The sequence below is a fragment of the Dendropsophus ebraccatus genome, chromosome 2 (genome assembly GCF_027789765.1).
Source record: "Dendropsophus ebraccatus isolate aDenEbr1 chromosome 2, aDenEbr1.pat, whole genome shotgun sequence".
NCBI classification, from domain to species: domain Eukaryota; kingdom Metazoa; phylum Chordata; class Amphibia; order Anura; family Hylidae; genus Dendropsophus; species Dendropsophus ebraccatus.
The window spans coordinates 147,597,692-147,624,947 of NC_091455.1; the positions used below are offsets into that span (position 1 = coordinate 147,597,692).

The window sequence follows — 27,256 nt, forward strand, 5'->3', positions numbered from 1 at the left end:
GAGAGCCCAATGATTGTTCAGCTGCCAGTTTTGTCTCCAGCTCACTGCCCTCCCTTCTGATACACAGGAATATTCGTCACACCCGAATGTTCCTGTTTTTTCTATAGAAAGGGGAAGGGTAAGCAGCATCAAGAGCGCTGTTTCTGCGACTTATCTCTTCCTTAAAGGACAAGTGCCATGAAAAACTTTTTCCCAGTAATTGAAGCACATTACAAAGTTATATAACTCTGTAATATGCTTCAATCACCTATCTGCCTCCCTTCCCTGTCTTTTCCCCCCTCCACCCCCCACCAGGAAGTGTCCTAACTCACACAGACCTAATGACTGCCGTCACCATCACCAGGCAGCTCCTTCTTGTGAGGATGAGTCATCAACAGGAGGGCTGCTCTAGGTCCTGTTACACCAGCCCCCCCTCCCCAGTCCAAGTGATGGCTTGCAGTTCAGCCAATGGGAGCTGAGCAAGCTGAGTCACCTGACAAGGCAGGGGAGGGGGGGGGCTGCTGTAACAGGAGAAGGAGCTAAGAGAAGAGCTTGATGACGGTGACAACAGTCATTAGGTCTGTGTGAGTTAGGACACTTCCTGGTGGGGGTGGAGGGGGGAAAATACAGGGAAGGGAGGCTGATAGGTGATTGAAGCATATTACAGTTATATAACTTTGTAATGTGCTTCAATTACTGGGAAAAAGTTTTTTATGGCACTTGTCCTTTAACAATGAGGTTGGCCAGGATTTTCTATCATGTGGTCATACAGTACACCAACAACATCTGTCAGTGTATTGCTTCTCGGCCTTTTGGCTAAGATCAAGTGTAGTATCTGTTCTTATCAGTTTAATATCTGATACGTCCCCTATCTGGGGACCATATATTAAATGGATTTTTAGAACAGGGAGATGGAAAAAGACCTTGTTCTGTCCTCTCCAGGCATTGACCTGGTATTGCAGTGCCTCCAGGTTCAGTGCACCAAAAAAAAAAAAAAAAAACATCTGGCAGTGGTTGATTGGGAGTGGGCCATACATCATAGACTGATGGCTGAATCTGCCGCAAGCGGCAAGTTTGACTGACACAAGTCTAAGGTGTATGTCCACCTTTAGTGCTGCCTGTGATTTGCCAGATGACAAAAGAACAAGGAGGGTATCAACACAGCTCTTGTCACGCTCTTGTTAATTTCTATTATGTATAGTTACATATAGTTGAGGGTTAGTTGTCACAGATATACATCATAAATCTCTTATTATACATTGTTTCGAGCAGATCCTTCAGCATTACAGCACCACTTTTGGACTACACACAGACTTTTTGTAGCACACCAACCCAAATTCTGTAATACTTGTATTCTTTTTTAGGAGCATATGTTTCTAGGAGAGCAGAGCCAGTGGGCCTATGTTGCTTATGTTAGGTTATGGAGCTTTATGCATAATGTCTGCATTGAAACATTGTGCATAATACAATTATATCTTAAATTCTCCAGGAACAGAGGTGGAGAACATTCCACCCTTCAGTTCTTGCAACACCACATTTCCCATAATCCCTTGGCAACCAAAGCCAAGCTTGGGAATTGTAGTTTTGCAACATATTGAGGCCATATTGCACACAGTTACATTCAGGAGGCCTAAATCTTTAGAGTCTGTCTCTTTCCTTTTGTGAAAAGTTTTATTCACTGTGAGGATCCAGTGATTTCTCCCCCCTAGTGGGAGACTTTGGCCTTTTGGGGGTTTTAGTAAGATGGTAAAAGGCGGCATAATAAATGCAGTCATCGGAGAGAATGATTTTGAATCCTTAAATAGGGATATGGAGACCTTGTTGGGGTTGTACCTCCTATAGGGTGGATTCTGACGAATGAACTTCCTAGGGGGGGTCGCCCCATAGATACGATGTGTGGAAGTGGTATGATAGAAAGGAAATTAAACAAGAGATATCAGTGTGTTGTGTTTTGAATTAGGAGTTATTGTAACAACTAATGTCATAATTGTTTTTTAATGTCATTTGTTTATAGCAATGAAATAAATCTCTAAAAAAAAAGGGCTCAGTGATTTAAGAATTGACTAATGTTAATAGTTTGCCAACTATAATTAGCTCTTATAATGAATATGGATTCTTGGATGAGTCCACTACATATTGCTGTCTTGATGCTGAATTATTTCTCAGCTCCATTAATACAACAGGGCACAAAGGTTTAATAATATGGCAGATTTACAGCTGTTATTGAGACCGGCTTGCTCATTGGTGTACACTTGCACTACTGTTAGGAAGATGCAGCATATTTGCTGATAATGCTATACATCTAAAGAACGGAAGGTTTGTACATGAACAAAGAAGGAAATTCTTTACTGTAAAAGCAATGAGACTATGAAACTCTTTCCAAAGGAGGTTGTCGAGATGAACCTGAACTAATTCAGAGTTAAAAAAAAATCTTGAATGCTGTTCTGGAGCATAGTAATACTGTTACTTGATTCTGATGGAACATTGATCAAGAGATTTATTTTGATTGCCAGATTTGAAGCAAGCAAGCTTTTTTTTGTTTTAGTCTAAGGTGAGGAAATTTGGCTTCAATATCATGGGTCGTTTTTTTTCCCTGCAATCAACATTACAGAGTAACAGGCTGAACTAGATAAACATAGGTTGTTTTTTGTAACCTTACAAACTGTTGCTATGTAAGGGCTATAGTGGTGGGGTAGTCATTAAACAGTAGGGGCAGCAATAAATACTGTATAGTAACTCATCTGCCTCAAATACTGTACATGTAGTGGATCCAACTCTACTTCACAAACAACATTTTAGTTTTTTTTCTTCCTCACCTTCTAAGAGCTGTACCTCCAGCCTGCAAAACCATCTTCCAAATATTATTTATGTGGTAATATTAGAACTTTTAGGGGTTGCGTGTTTACCCAATGCACTGTACAGTAAAACTGACAAGCTATCTCTATTATACCTTTCTAATATTTAACTATTTTTAAAACAGTAATTTTATTAATCTTTTTACAATTATGATTAAAATTGCCCTATTGTTACTCCTATAACGAATAACCTATGGGGCTGTTTTGGAGCTATTTTATTTTATTTTATTTTTTTGCACCATGTCCTTTAGTTTAAAATTTTACCATATTGGTTTAGATGTTTTGATTACTCTTTATTATTTTTTTTTCTGGTATATAATGTGACAAAAAAATCAGCAATCCAGCAATTAAAGGCTTCCACTACTAAGCCTGTAAAGCAAAGAAGAAAAAAAAACACAAGGCACATTTGAAGACACATTTTTTTATTTTAAAAAAACAAACAAAAAAAACCACCTCTACACCCCTTGTTGACTATTTTATAAAAAAAAATCCACTGATCATCAACGTAGTCCAACAAATCCAGCATAGTCCTTGAGATACCGATCTCTAAAAGCAAAACAAAACAAAAAAGTTAGTAAATGAAGGGTTGGGGGAAGGGGTTACTTTTCTGGCCCTCAGGGGGTTAAAGGGCTACTCCGGCTAGGACACCTTTTTTCAGAATGGCCGGAGGGTGTGCGTGTGTTTGTGAAAAGAATAACATCCACTTACCTCCCTAGCTCCCGCATTCTGCTTCTCCAGTGTCAGTCCACTTTCTGGTCTCAGACAGGACTAGAGATGTGATGTGTCCGGCTTGCTGTGCCACTCAGCAGCAAAGACGGGACACCCCTACTGCCACTGAATGGCTGAACTGGCTTACACATTATGTCCCTAGTCCCATCTCAGTTTAGGAAGCGGAGGGACACCGGAGACCAGAGCAGTGGTACGCGGGCAGAAGCATGAGAGTTGGGGAGTTTAGTAGGTGATTTTAAAAAAAATTATTTATAATGGACTAACTCAGTAGCGGGCGGTAGTTGAAACAGATTACTAAATACATATACTGAGTAGTGGAAGCAGACAACCTGAATTGGTAGCTGTAGTTAATGTCTAATCCCCTAATAGGCTCTAGGATCTCTAGGAGTTCCTGGCTAGAGGAGGGGGAACCCAAAACAACTATCCCAGTACTAGTATGTTCATTTGCATGTCTCCTGTGCTGTTGTATAGCTACGTATGTAGAATTACAGTTTATTAAGCGCATTGGACAAACTGCAGTTTAGCTTCAGCCTTTTACTGAACAATTTCTACTTTGCTAAAACAGTAAAAATTTTTAAAGGGGTATTACACTTAAACATAACTTTTAATATGTTACTGCCCATGGTGAGACTAACAATACATTCCATACTTGTTAGTATCTATTCAGTCTCCTTCCCCCAGTTCTGAGCCCCTCTGTAGTCCCAATCACATCAGCCAGCGTCCTGCAGCTCTGCTAGCTGCAACTTTATCACCCCGGATGAGTGATTGCCTGCCCAGCCAATCAGTGACTGGGGCAAGACACCGCCCCAGTCGCCGACTAAGTGGGCAACCGCTCCGCCAGGCCCTGATGTTGTACCTGGTTTCCTGTGGAAGATGACAGCTGGCGGCAATGAACTGGACCCCAGAGCGGTGCAACAGAGGCATGGGGAAGGGTTTGTTTTTTTCTCACCCACCCCCATCTGCCTGCGGTATTTACAGTTGGTGGAAGTGGCGTAGCTACCATGGAGGCAGGGTATGCCACTGCTATGGAGCCCATGCTGCAGGGGGGGGGGGCCCGGGCCCCTGCTGGGAAAGGGTGGTCTGCATCCATGGTGCTGACACACACTGCCCTGCCTGCATTCTACCCCCCCCCCCCAACACCTTCTTCCCCCCCAGAGAGCACCCTGGAGCCTAACTAAGCAGCTGGAGCTCGGTGTCCTGACATTACCACCTCCATGCACCTCCCACACACTTTACTATCCTGCCTTTACTCTCCTACTGCCTAGCCCCTGGTCTGCACTCGGCTTTGCTATGCAAGACAGCAGTGTTCAGAGTACAGGCTAGGAGATCGACGGCAAGATAGAAGAATGTGTGGGAGGTGCTTGAAGGTGGCAATGTCAGGGCACCCAGCTGCTTAGTTAGGCTCCAGGGTGCTCTCTGGGGATAGAAAGGTGTTTTGGCTCAGTCGCTGTCCCACACTCCTCCCTTTTCACCCCCTCTCCTTGGACCTCTCAGCGCTGGTCCTCCCTCATTCTACAGTGTAGGATCTCACCAGCAGGGGAAGTGATGACATCATTGCGTCTACTGGAGGATCCGTCCTGCACTCACAAGCTGGAGAAGAATAAAGAGAGCCAGAAGAGAGGAAGATCTACTCCATGCCAGGATTAGGTGAGTATAAAGTTTAGTTTTTTTTTGTGTTGGGGCACAGCAGGGGACATTTATTATGGGGTACAGCAGGGAAGGCATTATTACTATGGGGGTATAGCGCGGGGGGGCATTATTATTATAAGGGGGCACAGCAGGGGATCCTACATACAGGGGGAAACCTGACATGCACATGGTCTTGGAAGACAAAAGACCAGGATAGCAACAATCTGCTGCCATCACTCTGTGTAATAGGACAGTTGCTATCTTCTATGGGCAGCTCCCCGCACCCCTCCTCCCCGCTCAACGTCGGCACGTGGAATAACGCTGGCATTGAAATGAGGAGCAAGCAAGCGCTGATCTGACAGGTTGGCACTTGTTGGCTGTGAAGATCGGGCTGTGTAATAGGGGCATGAGTCTCACTATGGGCAGCAACACAGCAAAAGTTATGTTTGACTAGAATACACCTTTAAAACAGAGTCCCAATCTGACAAAATGATTGTTTCTATTCTTATTTGCCAACATAAAAAAAACATGGAAAGAGCCTACATCTTACAAGAGTAAACAAATGTGTTGTGGGACTTTATTGTTATGTCGGATGGAGAATACTTCATAGAATACAGATTTTCCCACTAATAAAGAGGAGAGACTGGCATGCAAGAAAGGAAATCTCTCAGTGTTTCAGTTTTGGCAGCTGTATATCTTATAGGCGACACAGGACAACTTGTCTCAATGGAATATTACAGACAACATCTTATGTGAGAATTCTACATTTGCTGTTGTGTAGCAGCGTGCTATACTACAGATTTGCCTCCCCCAGCCAACTTTAAACCTTACAAGCTGGAATGCTGTTATGAATGTGCTCCAAGCAGCACCTTGCCAGTATCTCCTCCCATGTATCACTGTGCTAATGAGAGCCAGTTTTATTATTACTTTCCTTCAACCCACCCCCATTTCTTTCAAGTAGCAGCCAATTTTTCCTGCAGCCTGCTTAGTGCATCTGTGCATGAGAGGAGAAGAGTGTATGTGTGTATGCATGTGTTAGAGGCATATCCCTGGCTGGCTATGGGATGACTTTTCCCTCACTTGTCAATTCCCTTGCCTGTCAGCGGAGCTGCTGGTAGTAGAAAAGCTATAGAAGGGAGGAGAGAGGCAAGGAATAAGAGGAGGGAGAAGCGGAGCTGGAGGGGACAAGGGCTGGCATTCAGAGCATCCTGGAGTAAAGAACACGTAAGGTCCATCAAATGGGAGCAATAGACACATTAGAAGCTGTGCAGATGCCTCCGCTCTGCACTTCCCAGCTTGTTGTCACAGTTTTTTTTCCCGCTGATAAAGAGTCTTCAGCTGGTATTACCGATTGTATGTCTGGCTTATCGTTTTAAACAACAACAAAAAAAAATCTGTAGTGATTTCAATCTAGAGATCAGCCTAATCCCCTAAATCAGACTCAGGATCATGGCATTCTGCCACAGCTACTTCCAGTATACACCTGGAGCTTCTGTTGACAGCGCACACTTTCTCTAATAATCTGGAAACTAAATTAAAGACAACACAAAGGAAAAAAAATATAAGAAGAAACAATTAGAAAATGTTTGATGCTCTCCGTCACTGTTAAAGGTGAAGTTTGTAGTGTCTGTCTGTGCATGTATTGGTACTTGTTTGTTCAGAGTAACCATCCTTCATGAGCTTCAACCAAAGTCACAAACCTATAGCCATGGAGTCACCTACTAAGGAAATTGAAGAATTTGAGAGCAATTCACTGAAGTATCTGCAGCCGGAACAGATTGAGAAAATCTGGCTGCGTCTCAGAGGACTGTAAGTACTAGTCTTTTTATATATATGTATTTAGTAACCCATACAAATATGTTGCCTCTTCCTCCTGACAACTTCATCTGTCCTTTCAAACATGTTCCTAACCCTGCTCTGTGAATTGGCCAACAGGGAAAGATTCATTCTAAATAATAGAAAAGTTTCAATAAAAATTTGGTTCAATCTCATAATAAATCTGTCCAGCAGTATGTCTTTTCTGGACCTTATCAGTGCAGTGATGGTTATATGTATATCACACTATACATTGCATAGCTGAAATTCTGATATATACTATTCCAAGCATGTCATGGGGACACCAATAAACACTGAACACTCAAACATAAGGGTCCTGGAACAAATCATAGATGTGGATATCTGACACAAATAGTTTTGCTTAAACACTTAAAAGCTGAGTCTCAGTATTTGAGTTCACTGTATTATATACTTATCAAATTCTAGCACAAGAATACCTGTTGGTAGGATGTGCCAGTAGATGATAGAGGCATATGTGAGGTGTTCTGTATTATGGATGGAGGTGTGTGTGTATGTATTAAGCTTAATGATAATATGTAACCAGCAGTTTTTGCCTTTTTCTCATAAATAATTTTTGATGCTACATTCCTACATGATCAGAACATCAGCTGACTGCACTCAACATGTTCACACTGGCATCATTGCTGATGATTTTGTAGGATATTTTTCCCTTGTTAAGTTATTATAGGTACATTTTCTTTTGTGGATAGACAGCTAAATGTATTATATCTGGTTGTGGGAACAAACTGCACAGATCTTTATTAAAGAGGTTCAGTGCAGCCATTTTTACTACCTGTTGCCACAAATTCAGACTGCCCAGGAATTCAGTCCTGTTGATTGGGCACCACAGATCTCAGCAGGTCTCATGCCGCTGAGTACATGGGGTTAGGGTTCAGCTTGTGAGTCCTACCTTTTGTTTCTTGCTGGTATCTGCAGCAACTCAGTTGTAGTTGATCCTGTTAGCTGTTGATATGCACTTTGAAGAAAAACATAGGTTAATAACTAGAGATGAGCGTACCTCCAGCATACTCGAGTCCATCCGAACCCGAACGTTCGGCATTTGATTAGCGGTGGCTGCTGAACTTGGATAAAGCCCTAAGGCTATGTGGAAATCATGGATATAGTCATTGGCTGTATCCATGTTTTCCAGACAACCTTAGAGCTTTATCCAAGTTCAGCAGCCCCAGCTAATCGAATGCCGCGCGTTCGGGTTCAGATGGACTTGGACCCGAACCCGGTTCGCTCATCTCTATTAATAACCTGTAAAAGTGTTTATTGGAAGCAAAGGATGTATTGTGAAAATGTGCTGGGATGATCAATGCTCCATGCTGGTGCAAGGCTAATATACTTTATATCTCCTGCTTTTGTTTTCTGCTTGAGGGTAACTCTTTGTAGGGATACATGGAAATATATGGGATATAATGGGCTATATACAGAAAATATAGGGAAACTATGGGGGACAATGATCAATGTGTTTGCGCTATGTTTTTTTTTGGCTAATAGATTTTTGCGCCATGTTTATTTCCTAGCGCACATTTTTTTTAATGCAAATTAACAAATTTTCCTCTGTTTACGCCATGTTGATGTTTTTAATCGTTATTGCACCAGGAGGGGGATGTGGATTCAGATTAGCTATATTTTTTGTGATTCATCATGTGCGATTTTTAATTTTTGTGCAAAAAAATTGTGCGGCAGTGCTCCACTGCTACCCAAGCGTAGGTTCTAGGCAAACATTACGCACAAAAAATGTGCAAAAATGATCAATGTATGTCTACCTCATAGTAAATACAAGAATATGCAGTGTGTTTTTTTGCACAGATGATACATTCCCCGATATGTTTTTGGGAATGCTCCCAAGCATCAGCACCTATAATACATGCACAATTTTTTGTCCCTTTCCCAACCTATTTGACAGGGTGCCTATAGAAGTTTTTAAAGAATGACATTCCAGGTCCGACTGTCAAACGATTATTGCAGTCCAGAGAATAGAAAGAGGTCTGTCTATTTATCGAAATTGAAGGAATTTTCCACAGCACGTCTTGAAATTTCAAAATATCGGTGATTTATTGATTTGCACGCATATCACAAAAGTGCAGCACTGCAAACAAAATTGAGGGTTGTCGCAATGTTTCAGCAGTCATTACCGCCTTTTTCAAGCATACCCTAGTGTATACAACTTCTTCCTTTTATACATGTGAATATCATTAACACAACACAGTGACAGGTGCTAAAGCTTGTGCATCAATCATCAAAGTGATTAACCCAACAGGTGTATAAGGTCATTTCATTAGAATCAACTATAATTATATAGTATCAGGGTGCGTTTACACAGAAAGATTTATCTGACAGATTTTGGAAGCCAAAGCCAGGAATGGATTTAAATAGAGGTTAGATCCAAGTGTTTCCTTTATGACCTGATCCCTGTTTATAGTTTGCTCCTGGTTTTGGCTTCAAAGATCTGTCAGATAAATCTGTCCGTGTAAACGCACCAGAATGGTGCGTTTACACAGGCAGATTTATCTGACAGATTTTGGAAGCCAAAACCAGGAATGGATTTAAAAAGTGGAGAAATCTCAGACTTTCCTTCATGACCCGTTCCCTGTTTATGGTCTGTGCCCCGGCCAAGGGACTTACTACCAGGGGCGGTCTTGGCATTTCTGGGGCCCCAAGCGAAGCTATGTCTGGGGCCCCCCTCGACACGCGTTCCAAAACAATAGACCGCTGTGTGTTGCCCCCAGTAGTATATACCCCTTGTGTCCTGCCCCCAGTAGTATATACCCCTTGTTTGCTTCCCCCAGTAGTATATAGACCCCTGTGTGTCCCCCCCATTATATATAGCCCCCCTGTGTGCTCCCCCAGAAGTATATAGACCTCCTGTGTGCTGCCCCAGTTGTATATAGACCCCCTGTGTGCCCCACTAGTATATAGGCCCCCTGTGTGCTCCCTCAGGGGTATTTAGCCCCCCTGTGTGCTCCCCCACTTGGATATAGACCTCCTGTGTGCTCCCCCACTTGGATTTAGACCCCTGTGTGCTCCTCCAGTAGTATATAAACCCCCTGTGTGGTTCCCCCAGTAGTATATAGACCCCCTGTGTGCCCCACCAGTATTATATAGACCCCTTGTGTGCTGCTCCAGTAGTATACAGACCCCTGTGTGCTCCCCCAGTTATATATAGACCACCTGTGTGCCTCACAAGTAGTATATAGACCCCCTGTGTGCTGCCCCCAATAGTATATAGACCCCTCTGTGAAGCCCCAGTAGTCTATAGCCCCCATGTGTGCTCCCCCTGTTATATAGCCCCCCTGTGTGCTCCCCCCATTTATATAGACCCCCGATGTGCACTCCCCCAGTTAAACAGACCCCTGTGTGCTCCCCCTCCCATATAGTATATAACACAATAAAACAAACACTTATACTCACCTGGGTCCGGGCGTCTCCTCTTCTCTTCACTCTTGTGGCCGCAGGAAGGGTTTTCCCTACGATCACAAGAGGCCGCACTCCCCTTGTCCTGGCGCCGATGCTCCAGTGATGTCACTGGAGCGCCGGCACCACAAGGACAAAGCTGCCACTTGTGACCGCAGGGAAAACCCTTCCTGCGGCCACAAGAGTGACTGACAGGAAGGGGGACAATGTCTCCCGCCCTGTCAGTGCTGCTGCATGTAACTGTGAGCGCTCATTACGAGTGCTCATAGTTACAGTTCAGATGGCAGCAGCGAGCGGGGCAGCGGCCCTGTCCAGGGGTCTTGAGCACAAGAGCAGGGCGTGGGGGCCCCCCTGGATGTTGGGGGCCCCAAGCAATCGCTTGGGGTGCTTGGTGCCAAAGACCGCCACTGCTTACTACCCCTAGCACCCACACATCCATCTATCTATCTATCTATCTATCTATCTATCTCATATTTATAAGAGATATCTAGTAACCACTAAGAACAACCACAGCACTCTTGACTTCAACTTCAAACAAACATGTTTATTTCACACAGAAGTTGTCCCTGAAGAGTGCCGTTGTTGTTCTTTGTGGTTACTAGCTATCACACCTTTGGTTGTATAGGTGTATACTGCTTGGCACCATCACATCTGTCCTTATTTTTCTATTATCTATCTTATCTATTTTATAATCATCTATATAATATGATTATACTCTTTTTCATTCTTCATAATATGGACATAACTTAAAGCACTGTTTAATGAAGAGCACCACACCAGCCAATGCAGTATGCATATCTATCTATCTATCTATCTATCTATCTATCTATCTATCTATCTGTCTGTCTGTCTGTCTGTCTGTCTGTCTGTCTATCTATCTTGTGAAATTGTCAAAATGTGTGTAGAGTAACAATATAGTAGTCGCGCATAGCAACCAGTGAAATTCCACATTTAATTTTTCAGAGGTCATTTTAAATATGAAAGAAGTGATTTGATTGGCTGCTATGGCAAATGCTCCACTGTTCCTCTACATAGGTTTTGATAAATCCTCCCACCAGGTTTCTCTGTCTCCACTTCTGGAAATATCCAGATGCTCTGCATAGAGACAACAAACAATGCATAGTGTTTAGCTGGTTATAAGACTTTCATGCACACTGATAGAGTAATGCAGCCATGAGGTGAAGTGGTCCTGGAACCTATTCCGTTGAGTTTAGCAGGGAACGGATGTGATGCTCAGACTAATGTTTTTCCATTGAAATCTCCCTTTGTTACCAGTAGTAGTTCAGAAGCTTCATGGCGACATCTGTAGAAAATTGTAGTATCTGGATTTATGGAAGATAAATAAACCCATAATAATTTGCAGTTTTATCCAAATACAGTGCAGTTTATTTAGAAATAGTTTACTGCACATTTGTTTAGGAATGTACTGCTAAATGGAGCCGAAATTCCCAAACAACAGCCACTGTCAGCCCGCAGACAGAAAACTCCAAGGTATGAACTGCTGCAAAAAGCTGTCAGCTTGGATTAAAGTCAGGCTTCATAAGGCAGCCTTGTCCTGGCCACACTGGAGAATAACACTGACTTAGTTCTTTATCTGATGATTAAAACGCAGAATGACACATAGGGCACTAATGGTTTATGTGCTATTAGCTTATTGCACACAGCAAGGTTGGATCAACCTTTATTCTTTTAATGCTGTGTGTTATGAGATCTGTCAGGTGGCACTATATATATTTGGTTTAACCCTTTTACTTCTGTAAAACATATATAATGTTTAAAAACACAAACACACACACACACACACACAGACACACACACACACACTAACACACAAACACACACACATTATACACATATACACACAATTCCTTAGAACCTGTGCATACTATGTGCTTAAAACATTTTATATTACATTTCTAGTTTTCGGATCTAGGCAATATTCACACTTGATATTTTAGTCAGTATTTCTGTCAGTCTTTTGGTCAGTATTTGTAGCCAAAATTAGGAGTGGAACTAACAGTGCAAAATTATAATGGAGTTATTTGCACAGCTTCAGTGTTTTCAACCCACTCCTGGTTTTGGTTGAAAAAGTACTGGCCAAAAGACTGATGGAAATACTATGTGTGAGCATAACCCTAATGTGTAAGGTGACGAACTACTGGTAACCCATATTTACCTCCTGCTTACAATATAATGTTATGTGTGTATGCCTTTAAGAAATAGTTTACTGATGTTATTGTGTGTAATGTGACACAGGTTTCATATAGTATAAATAGTGTACCTGTGCCATATTAAATGTTGCATTAAAATTATTCTAATTTGTATTTTGGGAAGACATTTCCATGGGAGGACATTTATGCATGGATGCCCCCCCCCCAAGGGACTTACATATTGCATATACTGAACAATGCTATGCCATTCCATAGCATTGATCAGTATTATGGGTGCTCTCCACATATAGTCTGCCTTAAGTAAGACTCTTTGAGAAGATCACTGACAGGACAGAGGAAAATATTTCTACTCCGCCTGTCAGGGAAAGTGATCGGGACTGAGTGGGGGTCCTGATCAGTCAATGACAGGCACTTACTGCTACTACTACTCCCAATGTTACTGCTACTAATACTGGCAGCCCTACTGCTACTGCTATTCTCAGCCCTACTGCTGCTACTACTACTCTCTGCCCTACTGCTAGTACTACTCCCAGATCAGGTGCGGTAGTCTGTGTGTATTGGGGGAGGGGGGGCACTTTTGAGGTCTTTGCACTGGTCCCATCACTATTAAAGTGGCCCTGCACATAGCATCAGCAGTAGGAACGTATATTTACAGATTCCTGATGTGAAGGAGCTAAGGACTGCGCTCTAGTTGTGCATGTGTTGGGCAGCATACACATTTGTATGTCCATAACCTGGGTGGTCAGTAGGAAATTCCTTTAAAAGTGGAAGGGTCTTGCACAGGTTGTGGGCAAACATAGACAAGTGACTAATGTAACCCTGTAAACAACATGTAGGTGGCTGGTGAAAAGGGTAGCCTAGAGACCCACAGCAGCACTGTTGGTGGGGACAAGACCCATCCTGAGTTTGTTATTTAATACACTATGGGGGACATTTAATAAGACACACAGCAGGCATTTTTTGGCGCAAAGGGGCCAGATGAGAATAAATTTGCACATGTCTGTTTTGCAAATAAATTTAGACCTCTTGCCCCTCTACGCCCGTCGTACAAGAGGGGTTGGGAGAGGGTAGAGAGGGGACAAAATGGGATGGGCACAGCCTCTGCGTCCGCCAAATAAAAAATTTTTTCTCAGAGGAAAAATGTTAACTAAACTTGTCCCAGCTCAGAGCTTCGGTACATGCACACACTGGTGTGCACAGGATTTATGAAGAGGCATTTCGCCACTTCATAAATCCAGGGAGCATCTGCACTGTGAGGACATTTTTAAACCTGGCTCAAAAAATGCCAGACTAAATAAATGCCCCCCATGTGTATTGGGTTTCCATCATTCCATTGACTTAGACAAATTCCATACCATCCAGCAGATGCCTTTTCTTTTTTTTTTTTTTTTTAACACAGTGTGAAACTAGCCTTACAATAAAAAAGTGGCACTAATAGATAGAGGTGACAATACCTGAAGCTCACAGCTCAGCCTCACCTCCATGTGTAATGACCTCTTTAAAGGTCACAGAATATTCTCAATAATGTTTCCCTGTTTAAAGCTATGTTCACATTACGTAAAGGACCGGCCATTCCGTGACCCGGCTGGGTCTCTGAAAAGATCATCCCGGCCAGTACTGCAGTATCGGCCGAATGATCTTTATGGCCGCAGAGTTCTGATGCGGGTGCATCTGTGCGCGCCCGCATCAGAACTCTCCACTGCACACTATAGAGCTTGCGGCCGGAGCCGCTTGCTTCATAGTGTGCACTGACATCGTTTTCTGCAGCCGCTATTCAATGAATAGCGGCCGCAGAAAACTGACATGTCAGTAGTTTGCGGCCCTGCTAGGGGTCCCGGCCGGAGCGTATACTGTACGCCGGGATCCCATACAAGACAAGGCAACGTATATTTCCGTAAAGAGTACGGCTGTAGTTGCGATTCCAACAATGGCTGTACTTTTACGAAAAAATACATTGTGTGAACATAGCCTTAAGCTGTAAATCATATCTTTAATGCTGTTAAAAACAACTCATGCCCCCATAATACTGTACAAAATATGAAATTAAAAACATGACAACCAGAAAATAAAAAGTAATTAGAAAATAAGATGTTTGAGTAGCTGTATCAGTACATGCCTTTTGTTAATGTTAAGATTCTGTGCTTCTGTGTGTGACAGAAATAAATACTAGCTGTTCACACCAAAAGATGTCTGCAGCATTCCAGTGGGGTGTCACCCCCTTACATGCTACACCTGACAAAGGACCCTGTGAGGTCTGAAAGCTTGTGATGTGGTTGTGATTTTACATAACCAAGTACATACTAAGCATCAAAGCTGTAGATGGTATAGTCTATATTTATTATGTCTTGCCTAAATAATTTAACTCATCTTAAAATGCATTGGCTCTATAGAACAAGAGGAACATTGTCTCTGTGGGCAGAACCTTGTACCAGAATCTGCAAGCAGACACTACCAGTATGGTTCTGTATTACAGAACAGTAAGCACTCAATGTGCTGTCATATGGTGCCTCCATATGGCCTCGTACTACAGAGATATTCTTACATTAATGCAAAGCTAGGGGAGACAATGGCTGTAATATAGCATCAGATGGTGGATTCCAAAATTATTTTTGACTTTAGATTGTTCCAGGCAACCAGTCACATCTTCAGTTGATGGAAATATCTGGTTGTTAAGCAACTGGATACTTCCTCCTCCTTCTCCTCCTGTCCTAATCAGCTGTGGTCTTGCTGGGTCCAGACATGGCTCTTCTTTTCACCCTTCTTTGCAGTGGAAAGGATGCTAAATGCTCTCATGCACTTTAGTTAAAAGTTGGCTGAACTGACCAACAACTATGAAAAGGGTATGGTGACCACCCGACCCCTTTGTTCTTAAGAGACATAAATCCTTTTATAGCCATACAGTATGCATAAATGTTCGGGATATCGGTAGTAGATAGCTGTTGGGCACCTTAAAAAAGTCATCCTGCAAAATGAAAAGAAATTAAGCCCTGGAACATACTGTTGGAAAACACACAATGGCCCACATTTACTCAAACTTTCTAGGCAATCTTTAAATGTGCAAGAGTAGGCTGTTTTATCACACTTAAAGACTGTCTAGTTTCTTGGTGCATAGTTAACACCAGCTATAACTAGGCTTGGAGTCAGGCAGAATTTATAGCTGGATTCAATTGTATTTTTTTTTTGTGCAAAGTAGGTCACGACCCCCCCGGATGGTATACGGCGCCGTGAAAAATGAACAAGACCATTGTTTGAGGATGGAAATGTTGAAACTCACGGCCGTGGATTTCCATGCGGTCCCGTACGAAGTACTTATTTCAGCCAAATTGAACTTGATTTTTCGATCCAAAAGGTTCTGTGTGGTTTACGGGGCTGGGCGAAGATTTCCAAGTAAATGACCTGCTTCAGATCGCTTCGAATCAAGCTAGGGAGGCATAACTGTACTACGTGCGTATGTTCGCGGTGCGCACGCATGCGGCCACATGTCGATTTTTCGCACGCCCGTAGTTTCAGCCGCACATTTACAGCAGCGTAAGACCTGCGTACGGATTCGTACGCAGTGTGAACATAGCCCTGAGCTGGGTTCACACTATGTATATTTCAGGCAGTATTTGGTCAACCAAAACCAGGAGTGGATTGAAAACACAGAAAGGCTCTGTTCACATAATGTTGTAATTGAGTGGATGGCCGCCATATAACGGTAAATAACTGCCATTATTTCAATATAACAGCTCTTGTTCTAAAATAACTGCAAATATTTGCCATTAAATGACGGCCATCCACTCAATTACAACATTATGTGAACAGATCCTTTCTGTGTTTTCAATCCACTCCTGGTTTTGGTTGACCAAATACAGCCTGAAATATACGTAGAGTGAACCCAGCTTTAAAGTGCAATCTCCAAGTAACCACTTGGAGCTAGTGTTCGCTGGTGACAGATTTTTGAAGCCAAAGCCAGGAATGGATTTATGGAGAAATCTCAGTCTTTCCTTTATAACCTGTTCTCTGTTTATAGTCTGTTCCTGGCTTTAGCTTCAAAAATCTGTTAGATAAATCTGTCTGTGTAAAGGCACTCTTAAAGGGGTACTCTGGGCGGTGGTTTATTTTTAGGGTATGGCCGGGAAGGGGTGGAAATAGAGGCCGCCGGTAACTTACCTCCCCGGTCCCACCCCTGCCATACCCTAAAAATAACCCCCGACTGGAGTACCCTTTTAATACCACAATGCACGCTCTAACCAGGTGAAGCAGCGACTTCACTAGGGGCCATTATTGCACAGCCCTGCTGGCAGCAACGTTTTTTCTCGGTCACACAAGCTGTGATTCTACTAAATTAGTGAGCGATGAACAGCACTATCTTGTTTTACCTTCACTAATAATACTTTATACTTTACTATATGCTCCTTTATAGGAAATCTGGATCTTGAACTTACAGACCAAAAAATGCAATGGTGATCCCCTAGGGGTTTATTCACACACCAATGCGACGTTTCGGCATAGTAGCCTTTTTAACTGCTTGAAAAAGGCTACTATGCGTCGCATTGGTGTGTGAATAAACCCCTAGAGGATCACTATTGCAAGTGCTGTCTCCATTGCTTTTTTTAGATTTTCTGAAGCCAACCTTGGTCTGGTTTGGTGAGGCGTGCACTCGCATTTTTGTCTATATACTGTGCTGCTTGAGAGAGACTTGTGTGAACTTATAGACCAGCTACCATATCATTTGCTTGTATTCTTTAGGCCATGTTCACAAAACCATTTTGTATGTGCGCTCCAAACAATTACTTTTAAATCAACTTTTTTTCTATCAACTATTTACATTGATTGCAGTTTTGTGAAAAATGTGACATTAATATTTTGTGTGTTTTAATCCATTTCCTTCTTAATCCTTCAGCCTGAACTCCTTAGGGAATATGTGTACAGCTTCATCAAGCTCTTCTGCATGTTTACACATCTAATCTTGTGCTTATTCTAGCCAAGTCAGGAAAGGTTCATTCTATGGTATTATGTATGATAGTTGAGGGCTGAGTGACTGGATTACGTTGTAATCTACTGCTTGTTTAACCACCTCCACAACAGAATGCAAACAACCAATAGTAAAGAGTTCTGTATATAGCCTTACCACTGACTCATGCAGGGGGGGCTTCATAGACGTCACTTCCAGGCTTAAGAGCAAGAAATGTATGGTTTTAACTTAAATGATTAAAGACTCTACAAATCTGCATGCTGGCTTCTGTTTTATATGAAAGCCACAATATTCTTAAAGATCAGCACCACCCAAAGGACCCCACTGATCTAAAATGGTAACTGTAAAATTCTACCCACATCATGCCGGAAAAATAGAGTTGTCAGAAACAAAAAAAACTTTCCCAAAGGTGCCTAATGGAACCTCAAAAGCAGACATGGACATGGGCTTAGGACATGCTTTCTATTTTAAAAATAGGAGCTTTTTCGTAATTAAGTTTACATATTCCAGTGTATTAATTTTTGCTGCAGCTAAATCTATACAGTAGTGGTCAAGGCACCTTCCTGTTTTATTGGACTTAAAAAAGCTCACTGTAAGCTAAACTGTGTGTGAGATTATACGGTATGTGCTTTGTGTCTTTTATCTTTAATATCAATCGAGAAGAGTGGTAGTGTAGCTCACCCAATAGGGGTGTTGAACCAGAGGTTACTGATAGATATATAGTATTTTTACCACAAAAAACACAATATAGTAGTATACAGTAGTACAGAAGTATACATCAGGATCCACAGGATAATGTAGCTGTTCTTAATAGTACGTAATGACTCTACGGGTCAAAATATTGCCATAATTTTGAGAAAATACTGCCATATTTTTAATATAATAATGTGCTCTGTTGAAGTCTATGGGGAATTGACCATCAGTACACACACTGCACACACAAGCCAGTATGTTCAATGGAAAGATTTTCACAGTAGGGAAATTTTTAAAATAATAAAAAATATTTGTGCAATGAATGGCGTTATGAAAGACCACGATCATTTTTACTTAGTGTGAACCTAGACTTTTTGTGTTTTCAACCCACTTCTGGTTTTAGTTGAACAAATACTGACCAAACTACCGTGCGTAGACATAGCCAATGGGTGTAAAAATATTGAATATCCTTTTTTTGCAAAAAAAACCCTGCAATTTTTTAACCTGTTACAAAATAATATGTTGCTGCCAAAGTGTTGTGTAAGGCCCCTTCACACATCAAGAAAATCTGTTTGGATTTCGTATCAGGAAATCTGGATAGATCTCCTGATCCATGGTGTTCTATTGGGTATGGATACCCTTCAGGAATTTTCTTATGTTCTATAATTGTCCAGAATCCAACCATGGATGCCCTATAGAACCCAATGGGGCATCCAGAATTCCAGATGCACTGCTTGGCAGCCTGGGCTAGTGTCAGCAGCTGTGTGAGTGCTTCCAGGTGCTGATGTTGGCTCTTTAACTGTATGCACTCCTAATCAGGAGCTGATACAGTTAAATGCAGCTCTAGGTATGACAGGATTGGAAGCCATTGGTCATCATCAATCAGCATTATGCCTCTGGCCAGAAGGGGCTGCTGCTCCTCCCTAGCATTGCAGTGAGCGAGTGATATCCACTTGTGTGCTCGCAAAGCTGGAAGACAGGAGAGAAACCGGACGGGATTATCTTCTTTTCTTCTCTTCTTTCTCCCCAATTTTTATGAAACCACCTGAAAGACTTCCTGATCAGTGTTTCCTGACTATAAAAATGGCCTCAGATGTGTGAAGGGGCCTAAGGATGATGAATGTGATGTTCTCCATTTGTTTTAGGTTACATACTGATGACTTACTCTTATGCTGCGTTTACACGGAACGGTTATTGCTCGAATTTTCGCATAAAAAAATCGGATTTGAGTGATAATCGTCCCGTGTAAACACAGCAAATGGTCAAACGACGAGCAAGAAATCGTTCATTTTGATCTTTCAACATGTTCTTTAATCGTTGTTCGCTGAAAATTCGCAGATCGCTTTGTGTAAACAGTCTTTCACCGATTTACCCTATGTAAAAAATGGGCTTAAGCGATCTTAAAAACCACCGCAGTAACGATTTTTCTTAGGAATTTTCAAACCATTTTTCTAACGATTTATTTGTCTAAATGCTGATTATTATAAAAACCAAATCGTTGCTTCAAAATCGTTAAACGATCGATTGGGCGAATTATCGCTCCGTGTAAACGTAGCATTAGCAAAGGCAATGTATGTATCATTGAGAAGGGGGGCAGTGAAGGGACAGGAGGAATTCTCCAATATGAGCTGCCGCCCTTTTATTTTTCTAATCATGAGAGTTTTATTGTGGAAAACCTATTAATTGCGTCTGATTCAGAGTATGCTATGCTGAGACATGTGTTAGGAAGCCTCCCCTCCTTCCTCTTCTTCTATCCTGACAGCTAGAGCATTAAAAATAATATGTGCCTAATAGTACAACTAGTCTCATAAATCATAACAACTCAGAACCTCTAATAGGGTAACTTAGATACTTGTATATGAAATGTCTGTGGACCCACGCTCCCAGGAACACCCCAACACGCTTTCTGTAACCCTTTGTCAGGCAGGGCTTTGTCTACAGGTAGGGCTTGCTATATTTTATGTTGTGATGTTGTAACCATCTTAAGCAGCATTTGTCGATTTGTCTATTTGTCAGCATTTGTCAGTCAATTTGTCTATTACATTGAATTCACATGTTGTGCCCCAGCTCTCTGATGCCATTATTGTATACATAGGCATAGGCAGGTATACAGCTGCTGCTGCTGCCCTGGGCACTAAACCTAAAGATGCCCCATCTTGGGGAGCCTGCTTTCGGCTGCATGCATTTCTCTACATGTAGAAGAAGCGTTGTCTGAATTGTGTTTTTTCATGGTTTTTAACTTAAAACATAAACTGTGACTGTGTAACACTGCCATACCAGACCTGAGCAATACGACCATACCCCAACAAGACCTTGATTGTAAATGAGCTCCACCTACACCCCCCCTCCCCCCAAAAAAAAAAAAAAAAAAAACAACAACCTTTGCCTTGCTCAGGATATTTAGATACAGTGCTAGGGCAATAAACTGAACTTTTGTCTCAGGTGGAGGAACCAAGCGACGACTTTGCCTCTCACCCACTTACACAAATAAAAAAAATCTAGCCTTGGACTATGGACTATGAATAGAAGCGATGGTGGTGTTTATGAATGGATCACCACTACTCCTTTTCAATATTCACACCCTGCAGGATATATGATTTCTGCAGAAGCAGCATTCCCCTTTGGAATACACATTGGTTTTTATAGACGATTTATCACTGAATACGCCTTTACATAAAATGTATAAAATCAAGCAGTAGATGCATAAAGCATTTTAATGCATCTGTAAAACAAAGGAAAACAGTGAATAGCAGGAGCAAAGCATAGCTTGTAAGCCCTCACAGGAAGGGTCCTCCCTCCCTACGTACCAGTCTTTCATTAACTTTATTCATGTCTTTGGAGTTAAATTATGTTTGTGCTTGATTTTACAATACGATTTGTTTGTTAACACTTTATCATACTGTATGTATGGCAATCTGGAATCAAGGCCACTTTAAAAATAAACAATAATACTAACAAAATGGGGGAGGGGGGTTTGATAGAGGGAACAGAGGAAACAATGGGCTCAGTTGATGTGCGAGGACTGGTGACCTAAATGCTCCAGATTGTGTTAAATTCCTCTGGACAGCCAAGCACTTCATAATTAAGTTTACACATTAGTAACATGGAATTTACAAACCTATAGCCAGCATAAAATCTATACATTCAGGTTCCAGATCGTACAGGGTGGATCAGTTTATCAAGTATTAACATACTGAATTCTAGGTAAGCCCACCATGTTAGATAAATGCATGAACTTTCATTCAGAATTGGAGAGGATTGGATATAGGGCCAGGGTCCTAGCATATTCAAAAACATACCAACGTTTCAAGACAGCATAGGCTGATACTGACCATTTGCGAATCCAGAGTTCCATCATCGTCCTCTGTGCTCAAGCCAACTATTTAAAGCTATGGTTGAGTAGAAGACTCCTTTTAATAATGACTAAATAGAGTTGAAAGATATTTTGTAAGTAAATCCATACAGACCCAATCCTTTAGAGGAGAAGCACCAAATCTAACCTAACCAAAACCTGCAGGGTGAGACCAAAGGGCATCTAAATATGTGAGCTGTAATTTTTTTGGTTTCTTCTGGAGTTGGAGAAAATTATCTGGCTGTACCCATGGCTCTATTCAGAACAAAGAAGCCGGGGAACTGATATGGAGATCAGAGGGGGAACGGAGGTCGGACCCCCGTAATCACTTACTTGTCCCCTTATAATTCAGGACTTTCAGGATAAGATATGCATCCCCCATATACAATTAGCATTTAGATCATTTTTGAAATAACACATTTATTCTAATAGAAATCACAACATATACTGTGTATCTTTTCAAAAGAACCTTTTTAAACAACTTCCAACTGTAAGGCAGTACATAAAGCTGAAGGATAGCAGCTCCATTTACTGCTTGAATGTTTAATTGACAATAAGTGCTGTGTTATTTCTTTTCCAGCATCAAGATGAAAAAAGCTTCTCATTTGCTCAATTGTATGCAACCTGCATTGAGCGCCTGCATGAAATTACATAAGACTTCAACACTGTGTAAATCTCCGAGCCTTTGACTGTTTACTGTTGTTTAACAGCTGTAGCTGACAGAACGCAGACTTCATGTTCTGCGCTCGCTGTGTGACGACGGCTCTACACATTGTCTCTGCTTCCTGTGCACAGGGCTAATTCTAGAGTAAGGCACCCTTAATGTATTCTAATCAATTATATAAGACATACATTAAGAGAAAATGCTCATTGGGAACATATTGACAAGAGCAGTAATCCCTTTACTCAGTTAACAAATTTACAACCCTTGAAAAAAGTACTCAATACATATAGAATGAATGCACCCAGCCCTTTTATTAGGTAGCAAATAAAAAAAAAAGTATTACACAACACAATGCTTGTTTATTAGCTTAGCATTCATGAAACATACGTTAAATACATGTAAGGAAAAGATTACATTATTAATAACAGATCAAGCAGAATAATAAGTGATAGAATCATTGCATGCCCCCCCCCCCAACCAAAAATCCCACTTAGCAAAGTATTTTATTTCAACTCCTTAGGCTTTTATGATGGCCTGAAATCTTTGAGGTATGAATTTCACTCAAGCTAATATTAATATTCTGTATCAAGCTGCCTCTATCTTTCTTAAAGAGCAGCTGACAGATCAGCATTGGAGGATGGAGTATTGTCATGTACCAAGCTATTAAAAGTTCCCAGTCAATTTGAGATGCGGCCTGTTTGCTGGATATGTTATTATACTGATATGCCTTTCCTGACTTAAAACTATCAGTGCATCTGTCTGCTGTATATGAGGTATAGAGCATACATTGTCAGATAGCTGGTACTTCTCTTACCTTTGATGTAGCTGATGGTGGGTCAAAAACATAAAAGAACTCTAATTTCCCAATTGAAGAATCAAAGGAGTGCTGAAGTGCTGCAACTTGGTGCACGTCCTCACATGATTGTTCCCAATGAACTGTTTGGAAATCCTGCACGTGTGCCGTTTAAACCAGCGGTGGCACACGCACATTGAGATCACCTGTTTGGGGCATCGGCCTAAAGCACTGGCTCAAGCTTGGCCAGATTTACCTTTTTGTATTTTGAGAAAGCTTAGGCCTTAGGTTGTGTGTGTTGTACATCCGTATTCTATATTTTGCAGGCTGTAATACAGAGCTAATGTTAATCTTAAGGGCTATTCACATGGGTGTATACAATATTTACATATTTTGATGAGAGTTAAAGGAGTAGTGACTCTCCTTAAGAAGAGCTCGTCATAAAGACATGTGAAGACAGACCATTGCTGCTCCACTGAGAATTCTGGGAAGAAAAGATATGCAAAATAGCTCTCACACCTCATGAGCAAAGAGATGTCCCTTTAAGTCAAGTCTCTCTCAGTCAAGGAGTCTTTTAATGTTGACTGGGGATTTTATGCCAAGCCACACAATCTCTCCAAAAGGAAAGATTTCCCCTCTGCAGACAGCTGTTTCAGGGTTTTTGCCCCTCATCAGTGCAGAGCAGGGTGTTGGCTGGCTAGTGAGAGGTCTATCGACATGGGTTAAAGGAGAAGTGACTCTCCTTAAAGAGGGGACGTCATAAAGATGTGTGGAGATAGACCATTGCTGCTCTACTGAGAATTCTGGGAAGAAAGGATATGCAAAATAGCACTGCATATCCTTTCTTCCCTACATATTTTGAAAAATGCAACATGTGCTACTTTCATCTGTTTCCTGATAAAACTCTTGTTAAAGTCTATGGAGAGGGATTAAAATACATATGTATCCATATTTTATCAGTATTTTCATCTGTTTTATCATCTGTAGTACAATTTCCTCTCTAGAAGAAGCCCAACAGTATTGTAAAGAAATACAGATTCAGTACTTAAGCAAAACTAATGAAATGCTAATGGTATACTGATGACATTTCATCCATAATAAAGCTGTGGTTTTGATCTGTCATGGACCATTGCCATATGCTAACATGTAGCAGGCCTTGATATACAAGTTTGGGTCATAGGCTGGCCACAGTAGCAGGGAGTATTCCCAGTATCTTGTAAAGTACAGCAGAGACTCTGCTGTTCTAGGTGAAACAGGCAGGTGATATTTCATATGCTAAAATGGATGAGGTTGTGGTGGCGGGGTAATTCTCTGCGTTTTCTGATGTGATAATTAGGTGAAAACAAGCTTCTACACTGGTGCACACTACATAATACATTGTCTGGAGGTTGAGTGGAACAGATGTCTTGACTGCAGGAAATATTCTCAGCCCTGTCATCTTACAGACACCTAAAATAATCAGCTATAGCAAAGATATATAGATATGTGTCTGTTTATGCACAGTACATCTGTTAGTCTCTCTCTATATGAGTATAATATATTAGCATGTAAAAGCTTTTAATAACTAGTTTTGTGTTATTTTATCAGTGTGCTATTGAATTGATTTAGGAAAAAGATAGAAGGGCGACTTCTGGTGTAGTATTTTAGTGTGCCCAGGGTCTAGACAAAGTCAGTGTACTTGCAAATTCACCTGATTAGATTGTGCTAGTAGGCACAACACTACTGAAGGCTTATATCAAGTTGTCACCGCTGCTCGTCGAGGATCACGCTGGAAACTCAGGTGCAGAATAGAAGGCAGGAGAAGCTAGCAGAGATCAAACTAGCAGACAGATATCCTCTTGACCAACAAGCGCACATACCAGGATCACTGCAGTATGGACAAATACCATTAAACAAGGTAGCGGGACCAGACCAACCCAACAACATAGAACTCCTCATAGACACACAAGTGCTGGTGTAGTTGTAAATGGGATAAAGCCAACTAGTCTCTCTGCAGCAACAGTTTAACTGAGGTACGTTTTAGCACAAAAAATAAAATGTATTAAAAGCAATGTGTTTTTCGAATCTATAATGTTACATGCCTTGTTACTCAAGCATAACCACACAAACAATGACTTCCTTTAAATATAGTATCTAATCATTGGGGGCCAATTCCTTCAAGGTCATGACCTCTCCACACAAACATTACATATATGGGCTGATGGATTGCATGTCCATCCTGACTAGAACAAACCAAGTGTGTGTTCTTCCATACTGATCCCAAAAGTCCAAATATAGGCAAGCGATCACTGCTACGATTAGTACATAATCTCAAGGTACCAGCTACGCTAGTGGTGTAATGCAGGCAAACTGCCAAGCCCCCAAGACCATCTCATGTCACACAGCTCAGCCAGCACTATAACTATCTAAAAACATGCTCATTACTTCATTTAAGCCCTCTGGCATCCGGCTTTGCATCTGATAAATCCAGTAGGATTCAACTTTGTTAGGGAGAGCCCATCTATCAACTGCAAAATCTATTCAATGGGTAAAATTTTAATTTTAGTAAATCTTCTATCATGCTCACATAGTAAATCTTTTATAATGCTCACACTCAAGGTATTAAGAGTCAAGAGTAAAACAGCACCATTTTTGCACAGGGGGCATTCCTTGGCTCCCCAGTGCACTGTTCCACTTGCTCACTGACTTCTATGTTCAGGCCTACTTATGCATATTCAGGTGTACATAAGCAGACTGGTCTCTTTACTGCGCATGTGCCAGAATAGCAGCCTTTCTCTAGTGGGTCTATATTGATACATTATGTAAAATAAAACATATTTCAATCTTACAAGCATTTCTTAAAATGTATTGTTTGAGAGATATAGACTGCTTTGTTTCATTGCTTGATGCCCTTAGTTAAGGCCTGCCAGGCATCCACTGGCTTAGGTCACTTATGCTCAGTTCAATTGAAGACACATGATCTGTCCTATTAGTACTGGCAGTTGGTTTCCATTTCACATGCAAGCAAGGAGGTTGTGGTAAATTGCCCTGTTGCACGTCAATAACAGGGTCACAGTTCAGAGAGGAAACCAGGAAGAAATCAGATGCATGGGGGAGGGGAATGGTACAATGATGTAAGCTAATTTACTAAAAACAGCATATTTGTTTTCCTTTAGCGATATGTATGTGATTTTACCTTCTTTGTTTTGTGACACCGCCCTTTAAATGGGTGGCTTAAAAGCCAAATCAGGCAGATATCACGCCATGTAATAGGGCCAGCAATCAACGAGTGCTCGTTGGCTGGTCTCTCAATTGTTACATGTCTAAAGATAATTTGCTGTCAGTGGTATATCTCCATATGTTATAGGAGATGTGAGGCCGAAGGCTTATTAAAGCAAAGTGGCACACAAACTAGTCATTGCTCTTGCAGCACTGGGCACGCAATCATCAAGCTGTGTAATCGGCTTGTAAAGGAGTGTTGATCTAGGAGCGCTAATCTAGTACTGGTTTAATGCACAGCTCAGACCTATAGGCATTATTACAAAAGGTGTCGCCCTCCTGTTTTATGTTTTTGTTTTTTTTTCTTTTTCTGGATACATCATAGCTACTAAACGCATAAAAGTTGGTTCTTTGAAGTGTCACTTTCATTATAACTTTAAAATCTAAATCAACAGTAGATGTGTAATAAAGCAAGTTTGCAATATACATTAATATTCTTGTTGTTGTTATCATGCTGTAAAACAAAGCTGAACTTACCAGAAATCCAGGTCTAGTCTCCTTAAGGCAGATTTCCTGACTTGTGCTGGTTTAATTCCGGTCAGTACAGTATCGGGTTGGGTTCAACCTTTTTCAAATGAATTGTGCTCAGCTGCACTTGGACTGTCTTTAGATGAAATAGCATACCCTTTGAGCAATACTGTATGTGCACTATAGCACAGCTTATAGGCATTAGAGTCTTAAGTAAGATGCAACCATGGCAAGCCAATAGACTTTTTGTCTTAAATCATATTTTCCTTGTTCTTCATTTAATAAAACAGAAATGAGGACAAACTTTGTAAAAAAAAAATGACAAAATAGTGAAAAGAATTTCTTAAATTGAGATGACAAGTGAAAAAACATAAGAAAATTCTATCATTCGACGCAGCAGTAATTTCACAAATACACTTGATGCAGTGGCCTCTACATGTCAGAAAAAA

General features: G+C 41.3%; 1 protein-coding gene and 1 non-coding gene across 11 annotated transcripts in view; both read left to right on the forward strand.

Annotated features, from left to right (window-relative positions):
* The window catches only part of PDE1C (phosphodiesterase 1C), a 553,045-nt gene that overhangs the window by 190,884 nt on the left and 334,905 nt on the right, over positions 1-27,256 (forward strand). The window contains exon 1 of one of the 10 annotated variants that reach the window (XM_069958468.1): positions 6,302-7,001. The exons of 7 other annotated variants lie outside the window; for them this stretch is intronic. In XM_069958468.1, the coding sequence (XP_069814569.1) occupies positions 6,868-7,001 (134 nt within the window). In that variant the 5' untranslated portion in view covers positions 6,302-6,867. Of the gene's footprint in view, positions 1-6,301; positions 7,002-27,256 lie in introns of those variants that run through there. 2 more of the 10 variants (XM_069958465.1, XM_069958467.1) reach the window with 2 other exon arrangements.
* Positions 776-966, forward strand: LOC138785086 (U2 spliceosomal RNA). Its single transcript, XR_011362060.1, has one exon. It is a non-coding gene; the product is annotated as a U2 spliceosomal RNA (small nuclear RNA).